We start from the raw sequence: 14,858 nt of genomic DNA on the forward strand, positions 1-14,858 counted from the left end.
CCACTCTCTCCGCGACTCCCTTGTCAGATCCACACCCCCCCCCGACCCAACCACCACTCCCGGCACCTTCCCTTGCAACCGCAGGGGGTGCAACACTTGCGCCCACACCTCCCCCCCTCACTTTTCTCCAAGTCCCCAAAGGAAACTTCCATATCCGCCACAGATTCACCTGCACCTCCACCCACATTATCTACTGCATCCGCTGCAGCCGGTGTGGCCTCCTCTATATTGGGGAGACAGGCCGCCTACTTGCGGAGCGATTCAGAGAGCACCTCTGGGCCACCTGGACGAACCAACCCAATCACCCTGTAGCACAGCATTTCAACTCCCCCTCCCACTCCACCGAGGATATGTAGGTCATTGGACTCATCCACCGCCAAACCACAACAACCCGGCGGTCGGAGGAGGAGCGTCTTATCTTCCGACTGGGGGCCCTCCAACCGCAGGGGATGAACTTGGACTTCACCAGTTTCTTCATCCCCCCTCCCCCCACCTTGTCTCAGCTGGATCCCTCCAGTCCGGCACCGCCTTCCTGACCTGCAGTCTTCTTCTTGATCCATCCTACTCCGACCTATCACCCTCACCTTGACCTCTTTCCACCTATCACATTTCCAACGCCCCTCCTCCAAGTCCCTCCTCCCTATCTTTTATCTTCTCCTGCTGAACACTCTCTGCTCATTCCTGAAGAAGGGCCTGTGCCCGAAAAGTCGAATCTCCTGTTCCCTGGATGCTGCCTGACCTGCTGTGCTGTTCCAGCAATAAAATGTACAAGGGGCACCCTGTCACTGTCGTGGGAATGAACATAAAGGGGGAGGGGTGAAGTGCAGGATATGGGTCAGACCCAGCTGAGGGCCCTGTCAATTATAGGGCTGGGAGTCCTCAGTTGAGGAACAAGGTGGACATTTTGGCGGCCCCTTTGCTGAAGTAGGCACTGTTGAAACACATACAACAGAGAAAGAGAATAGAGTCTTTATAGGAGGCAGGGTATGAGAATGTATAGTCAAATAACTGAGAGTCAGTGGGTTTGTAGCAGATGTTGGTGACCAGAAGGCACTAGAAATTAATGTGAAGGGCATTCATTTCACAGGAATTTCAATACAGAGACAGAATGTAGGTTTGCTCACTGAGCTGGAAGGTTCATTTTCAGACATTTAATCACCATACTAGATAACATCTTCAATGAAGTTTCATCTGGAGGCCCACTGAAGATGTTACCTGGTACGGTGATGAAACATCTGAAAATGAACCTTCCAGCTCAGCGAGCAAACCTAAGTCCAGAATCTCAACCTGAGTTACAAATCTTTTCAAAACTCGCTAGAAATAGAATCTTTCTGCAGCTCTGTAGAACCTTGATGAGACTTTGCCTGGAGCATTGTGTGCAGTTTTGGTCCCATTATCCAATGAAGAGTATTTTTTCCATTGAAATGAATGGCAATATCCCAATTACTTGCTGTAAATGCATGTTTGCCTTTAGTGACTCATGAACAAAGACACCCAGACCCCTTTTGGACACCCACACTTCCCAACCACTTACCATTTAAGAAATTTTCTGCCAGTGAAAACCTTTTATTCACATTATATTGCATCTCCATAATCTAGCCCATTCATTTAGTCTGTCTGAGTCCTCTTCAAATCTCCTTGCAACCACCTCACAACTTAAGTTTCTACCTAGTTAGGTGTCATCAGAAAATTTTAAAATATTCATCCCTATATCCAAATCATTGTTATACGTTGTGAACAGTTGTAGACCTGCCATTGTTTGTCCATAGCAGGTTTTCCTCCCAGTCTCATGCACTCTAATTTTATTTAGTAAACCCCTGGTGTGGGTCCTTTTCCAAAGCCTTCTGAAAATCAAATACACAACATGGTATTTATAATGTAATTTGTTCCTAGTTTATTGCTTGTAGTTGGTAAGGATCACAATGACAGAAGAACTCAGTCCTATGAAATGCTCCTCCTGCAATATAATCAGGGGCATTTCCAGTGTCCATGGTAACCAGGAGATTTGTTCAGTTGCAGTTCCTAATTGACTGCATGGAGTGGCAGAAGCTGCAGATGGACTTCCTATGGAGCATCCATGCAGCTGAGGACATTGTGAATGTCTCCGAGCAGTTGCAGAGCATTCTGAAGGGTGTAGGATGAATGGCCAACAGTTATCGTACATGATAGTACCAACAAAATTGCAAACAGGAATTTAGTGAGTTGGATAGTAGATTAAAAAGGAAGACTGCTAAAGTTGTAATCTCCAGATTACCTCGAGTGCCACGCATGACTGAGTATAGGAATAGCAAAATAGGTCAGATGAACGCATGGCTAAAGGGATGGTGCAGGAGGGATGGCTTTAAATTTGTAGATCACTGTGACTGTTCCTGGACAGGTTGCACCCGAACTAGAATAGGTTGAATATCTTGCTTGTGAGGGTGAGAGATTTAAACTAATTTGGCTAGCGTCTGAGGCACAGAATAGTAAAGTTGGGAGCAAGGTTCATTCAGATACAGAAGGAATGCTAGGACAGTCCAGTAGTTACAGAAGACATGAGCTGAAAATGTGTTGCTGGAAAAGCGCAGCAGGTCAGGCAGTATCCAAGGAACAGGAGAATCGACGTTTCGGGCATAAGCCCTTGCTTTTCCAGCAACACATTTTCAGCTCTGATCTCCAGCATCTGCAGTCCTCACTTTCTCCTTGCAGAAAGCTAAGGCACATGGGCCAAATTTTATCCATTTTAACACAAGGAGTTTGAGTGGTAAAGCGGATGAACTTCGAGCATTGATCAGCGTGTGGAAATATGATATTGTTGCAATCACTGAAATGTGGTTGAAGGATGGACAGGACTGGCAGCTCAACATTCCAGTGTACAGAGGTTTTAGGTGTGATGGTTGAGGGTGGGGTGGGGGTTATAAGATATGTGGAGACATTGTATTATTGATAAAGGAGACCACCTCTACAGAAAAGAGGGAGAATGTCCTCGAAGACTCTTCAATTGAGGTCATCTGGGTAGAGCTTAGAAATAAAAAAATCAGTCAATCACTTTACTGGGATTATAGGATAGGCCTCCCAACACTCAGAAGAAGATAGAGGAGCAGATATGTCAGTAAGTCAATGGAATGTGTGAAAGTTGAAGCGGATTTCAACATTGCTAGTATTAACAGCTTTAGTGTGAAAGGATGAGACATGGTAGAATTTTTAAAGTGCAACCAGAAGAACTACATAGCAGCATGTAGATAGTCCTTCTAAAGATGGGGCAGTACTAAAACTAATCCGAGGGAATGAATCTGGTCAAGCGGTTAGAGCATCAGTGAGCAAACATTTTGTGGATAATGACCATAACTCTACAAGTTTCAAAGTAATTGTGGAAAGGAATAAGGATGGTGTAAAAGTCAACTTTCTAAATTGGGGGAAGGCTAATTTCAATACCATTAGACAGAATCTGGTAAATGTAGACTGGCAGCAGCTACTTGCATTTCGAAAGTGGAAATGTTTTAAAAGTATTATAGTGAAAATTCAGGGCCAGCATAGGGAAACCTGGATGTCAAGAGACATTGAGAGTCTGATAAAGAAAAAGAAGGAAGTATATGTTATAAACAGCACATTAAAAACAGGGGAGGCCCTTCAAAAGTATAGAAAATATGGGGGGTGCTTAGAAAAGAAATGAGGATGTCAAAGAGGGGCCACGAAATATCTTTGGCAAATAAGGTTAAAGAAAACCCCAAGGTATTTTGTAAGGATATAATGAGTAAAAGAAAGAGTGGAATATATTACAGATCAAAGGGGCAATCTGGGCATGGAGCCAGAGGGCTTGGGTGAGGTCTTAAATTAATATTTCTTTCTTAACAAAGGAGAAGACATTGTAGCTGGGGATTTCAGCTGGGATAGCAAGGTTTTAGAGTATGTTAAGATTAATAAGGAGGAGGTATTAAATGTTTAAGTGGTTATATTGGTGCATAAATTCCAGGGTCTGGTGAGATGTATCCCAGCATGTTATGGGAAGCAAGGGAAGGGATTGCTGGGGCCCTGGTGGAGATATCCATTATTTTGCTGGCCACAAGTATAGTGGCAGATGACTGGAAGATAGCTAATGTGATTTCTTTCTTCAAGAAAGGCAGCAGGAAAAGGCCAGGTAATTACAGACCAATTAGTCTAATGTCAGTGGTAGGGGAATCATTGGAAAAACTTGAGGGACAGGATTAATCAACACATGGAAAGCAGGCATATTTCAAGGATATCAGCATGGATTTGTGATAAGGAGATCCTGTCTGCTTTATGTGAGATTTTTGAAAAGGTGACTAAGTATGTTGATGAGGGTAGTTCAATTGATGTGGTTTCCATGGACTTCAGTAGACTTTGAGAAGGTCCCACATGGAAGGCTGGTCCAAAAGGTAAGAGCTTGTCATCTCTTTGTTCCACATTATAACTTGCTCTATTTCAGATGGCAAAGGGTCTATATATGTCTTCATTAATTTTTTTCTTTTCACATACCTGAAGAAGCTTTTGCAATCAGTTTTGTATATTTCGTGCAAGCTCACTCTCGTACTTGCTTTTCCCTTTCCTACAAATTTTTTGTCCTCCTTTGAAATCTAAATTGGTTCTATCTTCACCAGCGAGACACAAATAATGTTCCAAAAATGTTGTAGAGCACAGGGTCTAGTGAGAGAGAGAAACTGAAGAAAATCAGTATTTATAGGGAAATTGTGTCAAGGAAAAAGATAGCATTCAAGACTGACTATTCCCAGGGGCTGATAAGCTATATCCCAGAGTACTTAAGAAAGCAGCCCTAGAAATAATGGATGCATTGGTGGTCATCTTTTATGACTCTATAGACTGGAACCATTCCAATGGATTAAAAAGTTGCTAATGTAATCTCACCATTTAAAAGAGAGAGAGAGAAAAAACAAAATTATAGACCAGTTAGACAGACATTAATAGTGGGGACAATGCTAGAGTCCAATATAAAATATCTAACAGCAGAGCACTTGGAAAACGATGACAGGATTGAACGACATCAACATAGATTTACAAAGGTGAGTTAGATGTATTTCTTAAGGCTAATGAAATCAAAGGGTAGAGAAAGCAGAAACAGAGTACTCAGTTTGTTGATCAGCCATGATCAGTTGAATGGTGTAGCAGGCTCAAAGGGCTAAATACTCTTTTTCCTATTTTCTATGTTTCTATGTATGCTTTAGTAATAGATAGTTTTTACATAGATATATAATTGAACCTAGCGACTTTAAGTGCTTTTAGATCGTGCATAATTATTACTTTTGATCTACTTTTTTTAGCAGCTAAGTATTTAATGAATTGAAGATGTAATGTTCCCAACATTATTGATGTTTCTTTTAAATCCTTTCTCTGATTTATTTATCCTTCACAGCAACTTGAGTTGTGTCAAAGACTCTACAAGCTCCACTTTCAGCTTTTGCTGCTGTTCCAATCCTACTACAAACTAATTGGACAGATCCACGTTGTCAGTTCAATGCCAGAGGTAAAATAAGTTCCTCCATGATCAACATTAATCAGTGTTTTTTTTTCAAATACAAGTTTAAAATATTGCTCCATAACAAGTCATACTTCAGCATGAAGTTCTAATGCCACACGAAACTTTTGTTACAAATCAACCTAATCTTAGAATAACATATTTTTCAGTAATGCAAAAATGTTATCACAATGCTAGAATTTGTGGTATGGATATGGATACAATGAAAAACTGCTGCTAATTGTATCCTGTTAATAATGTTTGTTTACTAGCTGCTGAATATGTCAAAAGAACTGAATGATTTGAGGGACAATTTGAAGGAAGCTTCAGCTCTAATAGCCGTTGAACCCCTTAAAGATGAACTCAGTTTACGTGGCCTCACAAATATCTCCTCTGAAGCTGCAGTTCAGACCATGCTGGAGTGCCTGAAAAACAGGGATCTTACAACTGCCCTGCGGCAAATCAGGGATTGCAGGTTAGACTTTAGATATACTGTCGGTATTTTATAAATAAGTATTTATTATATTGTATAATTTCTCTTGATTTGCTTTGATTAGACAGGTGGAAGGGACTTTTTAAACAAAAAAAATTTAATTGATATTACTTTTTCTCAGCTAGGACACTTCTGTTTTAAATATTGATAACTAAAGTATTGCATAAACTTGAATTACAGATAAACTATAAACAAGCAGGTAACAAGCCAAAATAAATGCAGCCTACCTTTCAAATTTAGGACAGCTGATTACAAATCCCACTAGCAGTATCAAACCTGTGACATGTGCTTACAGTAAGGGTTGAGACTAATATAAGCAATCAGATTAATGAACTATTTGCACGCTTTAAATGAGTTTTAAAATTGTACGTTGGAGTAACTAGTCAAAGTCAACCTATTTCTTCTGTAAGAGTGCGGAATGCTGCATCTCAGCATCTTCAGGCAGTGATCATGCTCATTGCGTTATGGACCATCTAATTGGTCAAGAAAAAATAACTACTGTATCTCCAACCTGAGTGGGGGGAAGGGCAGAGGAGTCATCTTCACAATCAAGATAGTTATGGAGGTGGTGGGTACCTCCTCATAGCTGGAACACTGTCCAATAATATTTTGCTTCGGAATGCATAACCTGGTTCCAAAGAACAAACTTCTGACCATCTACCAGCAACTCCAGCTACAGTTATGAATGTCCATACCAGTCCCTCATGCTGGGGCTGGAAGATCCAAAAGGGCCAACAGCAATTGAATTCCTGAGGGGAGTGATAAAAGACACCAAACTGTAAACCTCTTCAAGAACCCTGCAGAAAAGGGACTACATAGGTTGACCTGGTTAAGGCAAGATAGATCAATATCGTCCACATTAGACCTCCTGTTTAAATCTCAAGCACTCAGCTCAGATCCATTGATTTCAAAAACAAAAACAGAAATTGCTGGAAAAGTTCTGCAGGTCTGGCAACATCAATGGAGAGAAAGCATAGTTAATGTTTCAAGTCCACAGATCTATCTTTAGTACGGATTGTAGCTAGGTAAACATTGATGTATATGCTGAAGATTGTATGGGGAGCAGTGGCAGGGGTGTAATTGAGAGAGAACTGCTGTTGGCCAAACAAAGGGATGGGTAAAGGTCAGCCTGGTATAATCAGTAGCTGCTAATGGGGACCATTAGTGGTTGACAATGGGTTGCCAGTGGTAGCAGCCCGTATGATGACAAGGCCTGGTGTTTGGGGGTTTACGGTAAGGATTCAGGAGAAGGTGCTCAAGCCCTAAAATTATTGAACTCTATTGACTCCTGAATGCTGCAGGGTCCCCAAGTGAAAAATGAGGCGCGGTTCTTCTATCTTACACTGAGCATCATTGGTGGAATGCACCAAGCCTGAGACAGAGATATTGGCCAGGTAACTTGGTGATGTGTTGAAGTGGCAGGCAACTGGAAGCTCGGGGTCAGCTGTGTGGACAGAACAGAGGTGTTCTCCAAAGCAGTCACCCAGTTTGCATTTTGTCTCTCCAATGTAGAGGAGACAACATTGTAAGCAGTGAATACAGTAAACCAGATTGAGTGAAATGCAGGTAAATTGTTGTTTCACCTGGAAAATATGCCTGGGACTTTGGGTAGTGAGAAGAGAGGAATGAAATGGGTAGATGTTATACTTTTTGCAGTTGCATGGGAAGATGCTGTGGGGTGGTGGAGGAGGGGTGGACCAACGTGCTCCAAAGGGAATGGTCCCTGTAGAAGGCTACCGGGGAAGGTCAGAGGAAAATGTATCTGGTAGGTGGCATTCACTGGAGGTGACTGAAATAGCAGCTAATGAATCTTTAATGAATGCTGGTGGGGTGGTAAGTTAGGACCCTGTTAAACATGGTGGTGGCGATGCTCAGTTGAGGAAGAAGGGGGATGTTTTAGAGGCTCATAGCCCCCTTAGGAGGCTGGCATCAACGGATGAGAAGCAATGGAGATGGATAAACTGGGAGAATGGAATGGAGCCTTTACAGGAAGTAGGGTGTGAAGACATATAATTGAAGTAACTGTGTGGGAGTCCTTGGGTTTATAGTGGATATTTTTAGCCAGCCTATTCCCTGAAATGGAAGCAGAAATGTCAAGGAAGGGAAGGGAGGAGTCAGAGATGGACACGGTGAAGGTGAGGGTGGGATGGAAATTGGAAGCAAAATTGATTATTTTTCTAATTCTGGAGGAGAGGGGGTACCAGCACAAATGATGCCATCGACGTATGGAAAAAGAGTTGAGGGTGGGGGCTCCAGTACATTGGAATAAGGAATGTCCCACAAAGAGACAGGCATAACTGGGGCCAGTGCAGGTACCCATGACCCACCTTTGTTGTGAAGAAAGTGAGAGGAGTTAAAGGATAATTTGTTCAAAGTGAGGACGAGCTCAATGAAGCAGAGGAGGGTGGTGATGCATGGAACAGTTCTTTTCATTTCCGAGAAGAAGCAGAGAGCCCCGAGTTCATCCCCATGAGGATGGTCATGTAAAGGGATTGTACTCTGTGGTGAATAGGAGGTGGCTGGAAATTCTAAAACTGACATAAAGAGTCAGAAGAATCGTGGATATAAGTGGGAAATGACTGAACAAGGGGAGAATAAACCTCTCTCCTTAAATGCTAGCCTGATCCCTAACTGCCTCCAAACAACATACCATTCCAGACCTGTTCCCAGACATGGCTGCCATGGTCTTCTTTACCAGCTAATCTGATCTACTTCTGAGACTGTGCCCCACTGCGCTTCTCAAAGCTGCAGTCCAATGTCTAACCAATGGCACAGTTCTGGCACACTAGTTACACCGAGCAGAACCCTCGTGCCCACAGTCCAGTCTTTTCCCAGCTGTAAGAACCCTGCTCTTAACGTGGAGTCACCTTCTGTGATACACTCTCAATCACAAATTGAAACCTGATCTGATCTGAGTGACCTATCATAGCTCGCAAACAGACCCTTGTCCGTATTACTGGGCAGGACTCGATGTTTTGAGTATTGGAACATGCTATGCCTTAAAGGTTGGTGTCAACAGGATGTTAGTTTTCACAACACATATGAACAGAGAGAAAAATGCAAATTACCAATTACTACATCCCAATTAATCCGAATTTTATTACAATTAACTAAAACTGACAGGTCAGTTACTGGCACTGGACAAACTGGAAATTTGAATAGGATGTTGTGTGGAAGTGAAGTGAAATCTCTATCCATCCGTCTAACTGGTTATGCCTATTTTGCACATATTGAGTGATTTTAAGTGATTAATCAAAAACTATGCTAAAATTTCATAATTTACTATTTGTTACCTAACTCATGTGCTTTAATATTGTTTCAGGACCATATGGCCCAACAATATATTTGGCAGTAATGTGGAAGATGAGGTCCAGACACTACTTAGTATTTACTTCAGACACCAAACTTTGGGACAAACAGGAACATTTGCACTGCTGAGCTCCAATCACGATCTGTCAGAAATCAGTTCGAAGTTAATGGAGCTGAATGGAGAGATTCAGGACATGATTCAGAAGGCTCAGAATTATCGTGTCATCAGTACTTATCTTCCAGATACTAGCACTAGTCTCTGACAGGAGGGTCCTCCTTCCCTTTTGTTCACGATTGGAAATGCTGCAATGCTGGTCTGACATCCTTCGGTATCTTTTCCATCTTAGAAAAGCTTGACCAGGCTGTTCTCACGTTAGTGACACTTCACAGCTTCACTAAACTTAAGTGGAAAGCTTTTAAAATGTGCAGCAATATCAAAAGATCAAAAGTAAAGTAAAACACCCAATCAGATGTGGAAATAGCTTATTTTCAAAGCAGATATTTATTCTTACTTTGGTTAATATGACATGACCCAAGATCACATTAACTGAGGATACCAAAGGCTATCACACACATCATTCTTCCGAAAGAATCATTTTGACAAAGATGTAATTTTACTTTAAGATGTCAACAACTGATGCTATTGCCACACAATGGTTGAAAATTGTATGCTATTAAGAATATAAGTAAGTGTGTGGTTTGTAGCGACTGGCTTAAGAAATAAGTTATTAGCAGGCAACATGAAGCTGTATGCAACGCACTAGGAAGCAGTTTTGTTGAGCTGAAAGCCTATGTTTCAACCTTTTATAAATGCTAAAAAATTTATTGTATGTCTAGAACAGGAACATAATTACTACATCAATACTTGTTCACATTGAGCTGCTGTAAAGCACATTTTTGTTAGAAAAATGGCACTTAGTTGTTGTCTAAGAGTGTTTTATTGGGCCATCCAAAAGGATTTGTACTGTATTTGAAATACCATGAATAGTTCAGATGAGAAATATTTGGGAACCAGCTGCTTTTTCTACTAGATGGAAGCTTTTATGGATTTATTTATAAGTAGTTGTTTGGTAGTACAGAACTTGAGTATCGCTGAAGACAAGACACTATCAAAACTTTCCATCTTGCACTCATCAGAACAATTCACAAGGGTGTACCGATCAAAGGAGAAAACCAACATTTATGTGCATGGGGCTAGAGTGCTAATTGGTTCATAGAATACATAGTGTGGAAGCAAGCCGTTCGGCTCATTGAGTCCACACTGAACCTCCAAAAAGCATCTTACTGCCCTACCATAATCCTGTAACCTGGCATTTTCCATGGCTGATCCACCTAGCCTGCACATCCCTGGAAACTATGGGCAATTTAGCATGGCTAATATGTGGATTCTGAGTGAGAGATGTTGCTGTGGAGAATGCACCCATTAATGTTGATTGTCAATTAACTGTCAGGCTTTAAGTCTTAAATGAGGTAGCACTCATTTTGCAGTATAAAGTTTGGTTTTCCCATTGAAATGGTATCCTTGTAGATTGTCCTGATTAGTACAAGACAAAGAAGCTTCAACAAAACTTATTTATAAATAGAAAATGCTGCTTTTACCAGTTTTGTAGATGAGGCTAAGATTTTCACACCCTATTAGTCTATGCCTGCTGATCTGCCAAGCATGCACATTTATATGTAAAACAAATTCTATTGAAATATTTTGAAAATCAAGTCTATGCTTTAACTTTTTAAATTAAGCACATATAGCTCTGAATTTGTAATCTGGGGGATTTTGGGGGGGTGGGTAGGAAGGGTCTGATAGTAAGATTTCTTCTCATGTTTGAAAAACATATTCAGAAGCTATACAACTTTTTGTTTTGCATGTAAAAAACCTTCTTGCACATTTAATAGCATTTTCAAATTATCCATAACTTATTTAATTGTAAAAACAAATAGCTAATGAAGTATTTTAGATTTTTCTGTAAATTCATGGGCTGTATGTACAATTGCAATATCATTAACCATGTTCAGTGATGTAATTCTTTGTGGAAAAGTGAACTTTTATTTGATGCTTTCCATTGCACTTACACTTCAACAGGTTCCTCAAAACCACCAGTAAAATGTGTCAGGTTCTGAATTTAGCTGCTTTTCTATTATATCATTATTGAAACTCAGCTTCCTAATTCAGATGGGTAGGATAGGAAATCTGAATGGTACAGAATTCTTTGAACTGTAATTGGAGAAAAAAATAGGATGCATTTATCCTAATCTGGATTATATCCTATTAAACTTTGCATTATAAAATCAGTCTATCACGTGGTTGTGATTTCAATTTGTTATTCCCCAAAACTCTTGTTTATAAGGAGCAAACATTTCAAAGTAGGTAGCAGATAGAAAGTAACTGATGCAAGCTATTCAATTAGGAAAGCCACAACTACCCTTTGAGACAGTCAAATGGAGGCCATAAGTCCACATTGTTGGGATCAAGTTGCCTAATGGTCCAAATAACTATAAGGAACAAGCTCAAAACAGTAGGGTCTATAACTTAAAAGCAACAAACTGCAGGTCAGATAGGAAAGAGGTTATCTCAATGATAAAAAAATCACAACACCAGGTTATAGTCCAACAGGTTTAATTGGAAGCACACTAGCTTTCAAAGCACCAATTAAACCTGTTGGACTATAACCTGGTATTGTGTGATTTTTTAACTTTGAACACCCCAATCCAACACCGGCATCTCCAAATCATATCTCAATGAGAGATCGATAAGTTTGGAAATGTCTTTAACAATGACACCACCATTGCTTGGAGTAGCCCTTCCATGGAGCAAGCTGTAACTGTAGTCGAGGAGTCCCTCAAAAGATTCAGATCTCCAGCATCCATAGTTGTTTGTTTTATTATAGTCATTCAGGATACCTGGAGCTCACCTAAACAGATGTTTAGGGTACAGAAGCCTGGAGGCTAAATGTAACATTCAATTCTCCCTCTGACTGTAGCCCTCAAGCTTTTCTTACTGAATGGTTGCTTATTATAAGCAGGTAACCTTGCCAAAGGCAAACAGCCCAGCTGAGAGTCTGATTGCTGCTACCAGACAGGTTGGTGCCATCAATTCACATTCACTGTACTCAAGGTACTATTGATATCAGCAGGTGGAAAAGTAATACTAAATTTAAAATCTAAAAAGTCCAAAGGTTTTAGAAATTTTCAATAGGGAGGAACAGCACTTTAACGATGATAGGGCACCAGGGACTATGGCCCTAAGGGGAAAAAGAAATGATTGGATCAATGATCTGATCACAATTAAACTGATTTGATCTAATAGCCACTATTGAAATATGGTGGCCAGATATTCAATAGGTAAGTATTTCAATTACTAGACTTAAGAACTGGGAAAAGGTGGCAGAGTTGTGCTAACAGATGCACTAATGGGAAAGAAGGATACTAGACCAAAAATATAGGATCAGTCCCTATGGGTCTTGATAATAGACTGAGTGGCAGGAGGAGTTTAATTTAGATAAATGTGAGGTGCTGCATTTTGCAAGGGCAAATCAGAGCAGGAATTAAAAGGTAGTGGGGAGTGTTGCTGAACAAAGACGGTGGAGTGCAGGTTCATAGTTCTTTGAAAGTGAAGTCACAGGTGGATAGTAAAGGCAGTGTTTGGTATGCTTTCCTTTATTAGTCAGAGCATTGAGTACAGGAGTCAAGAGATTATGTTGCAGCCGTACAGGACATTTGTTTGGTCATTTTTTTGGACTATTGCAAGCAATTCTTGTCTTCCTCTGACAGGATGTTGTGAAACTTGAAAAGGGTTCAGAAAAGATTTAAAACGTTGCCAGATTTGGAAGATTTGAACCATAGGTGAGATAATAGGCTGGGACTGGGTCTCCCTGGAGCAGAAACTGATAGAGTGGTTTATTTACCTTAGAGTAAATAGTCAACCTATGCCCCTCATGATTTTATAAAAATCTAAGTATTTTTCAGGGTTGGGAAGAGTCCAGAACAAGAGGGCTTTGGTTTAGGGTGAGAGGAAAATTTAAAGAGGGACCCAAGGGGCAACCTTTTCCATGCAGAGGGTGGTACATGTATGGAATGAGTTGGCAGAGGAAGTGGACAAGTAGGAGGCTGAAAGAACACAGCAAGCCAGACAGCAGCTGGTGGCAGAGAAGTCAACATTTTGGGTGTAACCCTCCTTCACGAATGGGGGTGAGTCTGAGGAGGGCTGTAGATAAGGAAGGTGAGGTAGGGATACCTGAACACAGGTAGAGGTTTTGACCTGGTTGGTCAATGGGAGGATTGAATCCAGTTGATAGCTGAAAGGAAGGGTTGGATTAGAGGAATAGAGACTGGTACAAGTCTAAACATTTAAAAAGGCAGCTGGGTGTATGAATGGGAAGGGTTGAGGAATATAGGCCAGCTGCTGGGTAATGGGTCTACATTAATTTGAGATATCTGGTCTGCATGATGGCTTGAGACTTTCCATGTTGTACAGCTCTACAAAGCTTAGTCTTTCCAGCAATACTGTTTTGAAGCACAAGTTGAACATAACTGCTGCAGTTATGGGGAATGTCTGTCTTAAATGGGGTAAAGGAAAGCAGCAAAAGTAATTTGGGTGAGATGCTTAAAAGCATGATAATGCTTAACTGAATAGTAACCATTTGGTTAATGCCTAGCATTGTACTGAGTCAATCTCAAAAGGATCTTGAAAAATTTAGCAGATCTAGCAGTAGAAAGCACACCAAATCCTAGTCATCAGTAGATCTGAAGAGTGAGACAGGGAAAGTTAAAGGCCTGGGAGAAATTAGCTATAATAGTATTATTAGATCCAAACTGCACAACTATTGCTGCAAAGTGATAGGAGTGAAAGAAAATGGTTGGAAAGTGTTACCAAAGGGTGCACCCAGAGGTGAGAGGAAACAACATTGATGGTTGGCTTTTAGACAAAGTGGAGAAAGTGAGGTCTGCAGATGCTGGAGATCAGAGTTGAAAATGTGTTGCTGGAAAAGCGCAACAGGTCAGGCAGCATCCAGGGAACAGGAGAATCGACGTTTCGGGCATAAGCCCTGAAGAAGGGCTTATGCCCGAAACGTCGATTCTCCTGTTCCCTGGATGCTGCCTGACCTGCTGCGCTTTTCCAGCAACACATTTTCAACTTTTAGACAAAGTGACTCATTTTCATGATGCAGATTAATGATTGGATGAAGCCAAGCAGTGAGTCTTGCAGCATTCAATCATTTAATTGAGACCCAAGTCCAATATATTCTATTTTGCTGACATTCTATGCTGTCTTAACTCAGGATGGGAACAAATTGTTTAGGTGAAGTAATTGTACAAGGTGACAGGATAATGTAGACAAGTGTAAAGTTTGTCATTTTGGGAAGAATGGAAATCTTACTTTTCAATTTAATATCAGTGCATCCTTGCAAAATGTTAGACCACAAGACCATAAGACATAGGAGCGGAAGTAAGGCCATTCAGCCCATCGAGTCCACTCCGCCATTCAATCATGGCTGATGGGCATTTCAACTCCACTTACCTGCATTCTCCCCGTAGCCCTTAATTCCTTGTGACGTCAAGAATTTATCAATTTCTGCCTTGAAGACATTT

General features: G+C 40.9%; 1 protein-coding gene across 1 annotated transcript in view; it reads left to right on the plus strand.

Annotated features, from left to right (window-relative positions):
* LOC122551062 (protein furry homolog) overlaps window positions 1-11,561 on the plus strand; it is a 286,326-nt gene extending 274,765 nt beyond the window's left edge. The window contains exons 44-46 of the mRNA XM_043692704.1: window positions 5,369-5,479; window positions 5,743-5,945; window positions 9,286-11,561. Of these exons, the coding sequence (XP_043548639.1) occupies window positions 5,369-5,479; window positions 5,743-5,945; window positions 9,286-9,535 (564 nt within the window). The 3' untranslated portion in view covers window positions 9,536-11,561. The remainder of the gene's footprint in view (window positions 1-5,368; window positions 5,480-5,742; window positions 5,946-9,285) is intronic.
* Window positions 11,562-14,858: the final 3,297 nt, after the last annotated feature.

This window comes from Chiloscyllium plagiosum, chromosome 6 (assembly GCF_004010195.1).
Source record: "Chiloscyllium plagiosum isolate BGI_BamShark_2017 chromosome 6, ASM401019v2, whole genome shotgun sequence".
In the NCBI taxonomy this organism is placed as follows: domain Eukaryota; kingdom Metazoa; phylum Chordata; class Chondrichthyes; order Orectolobiformes; family Hemiscylliidae; genus Chiloscyllium; species Chiloscyllium plagiosum.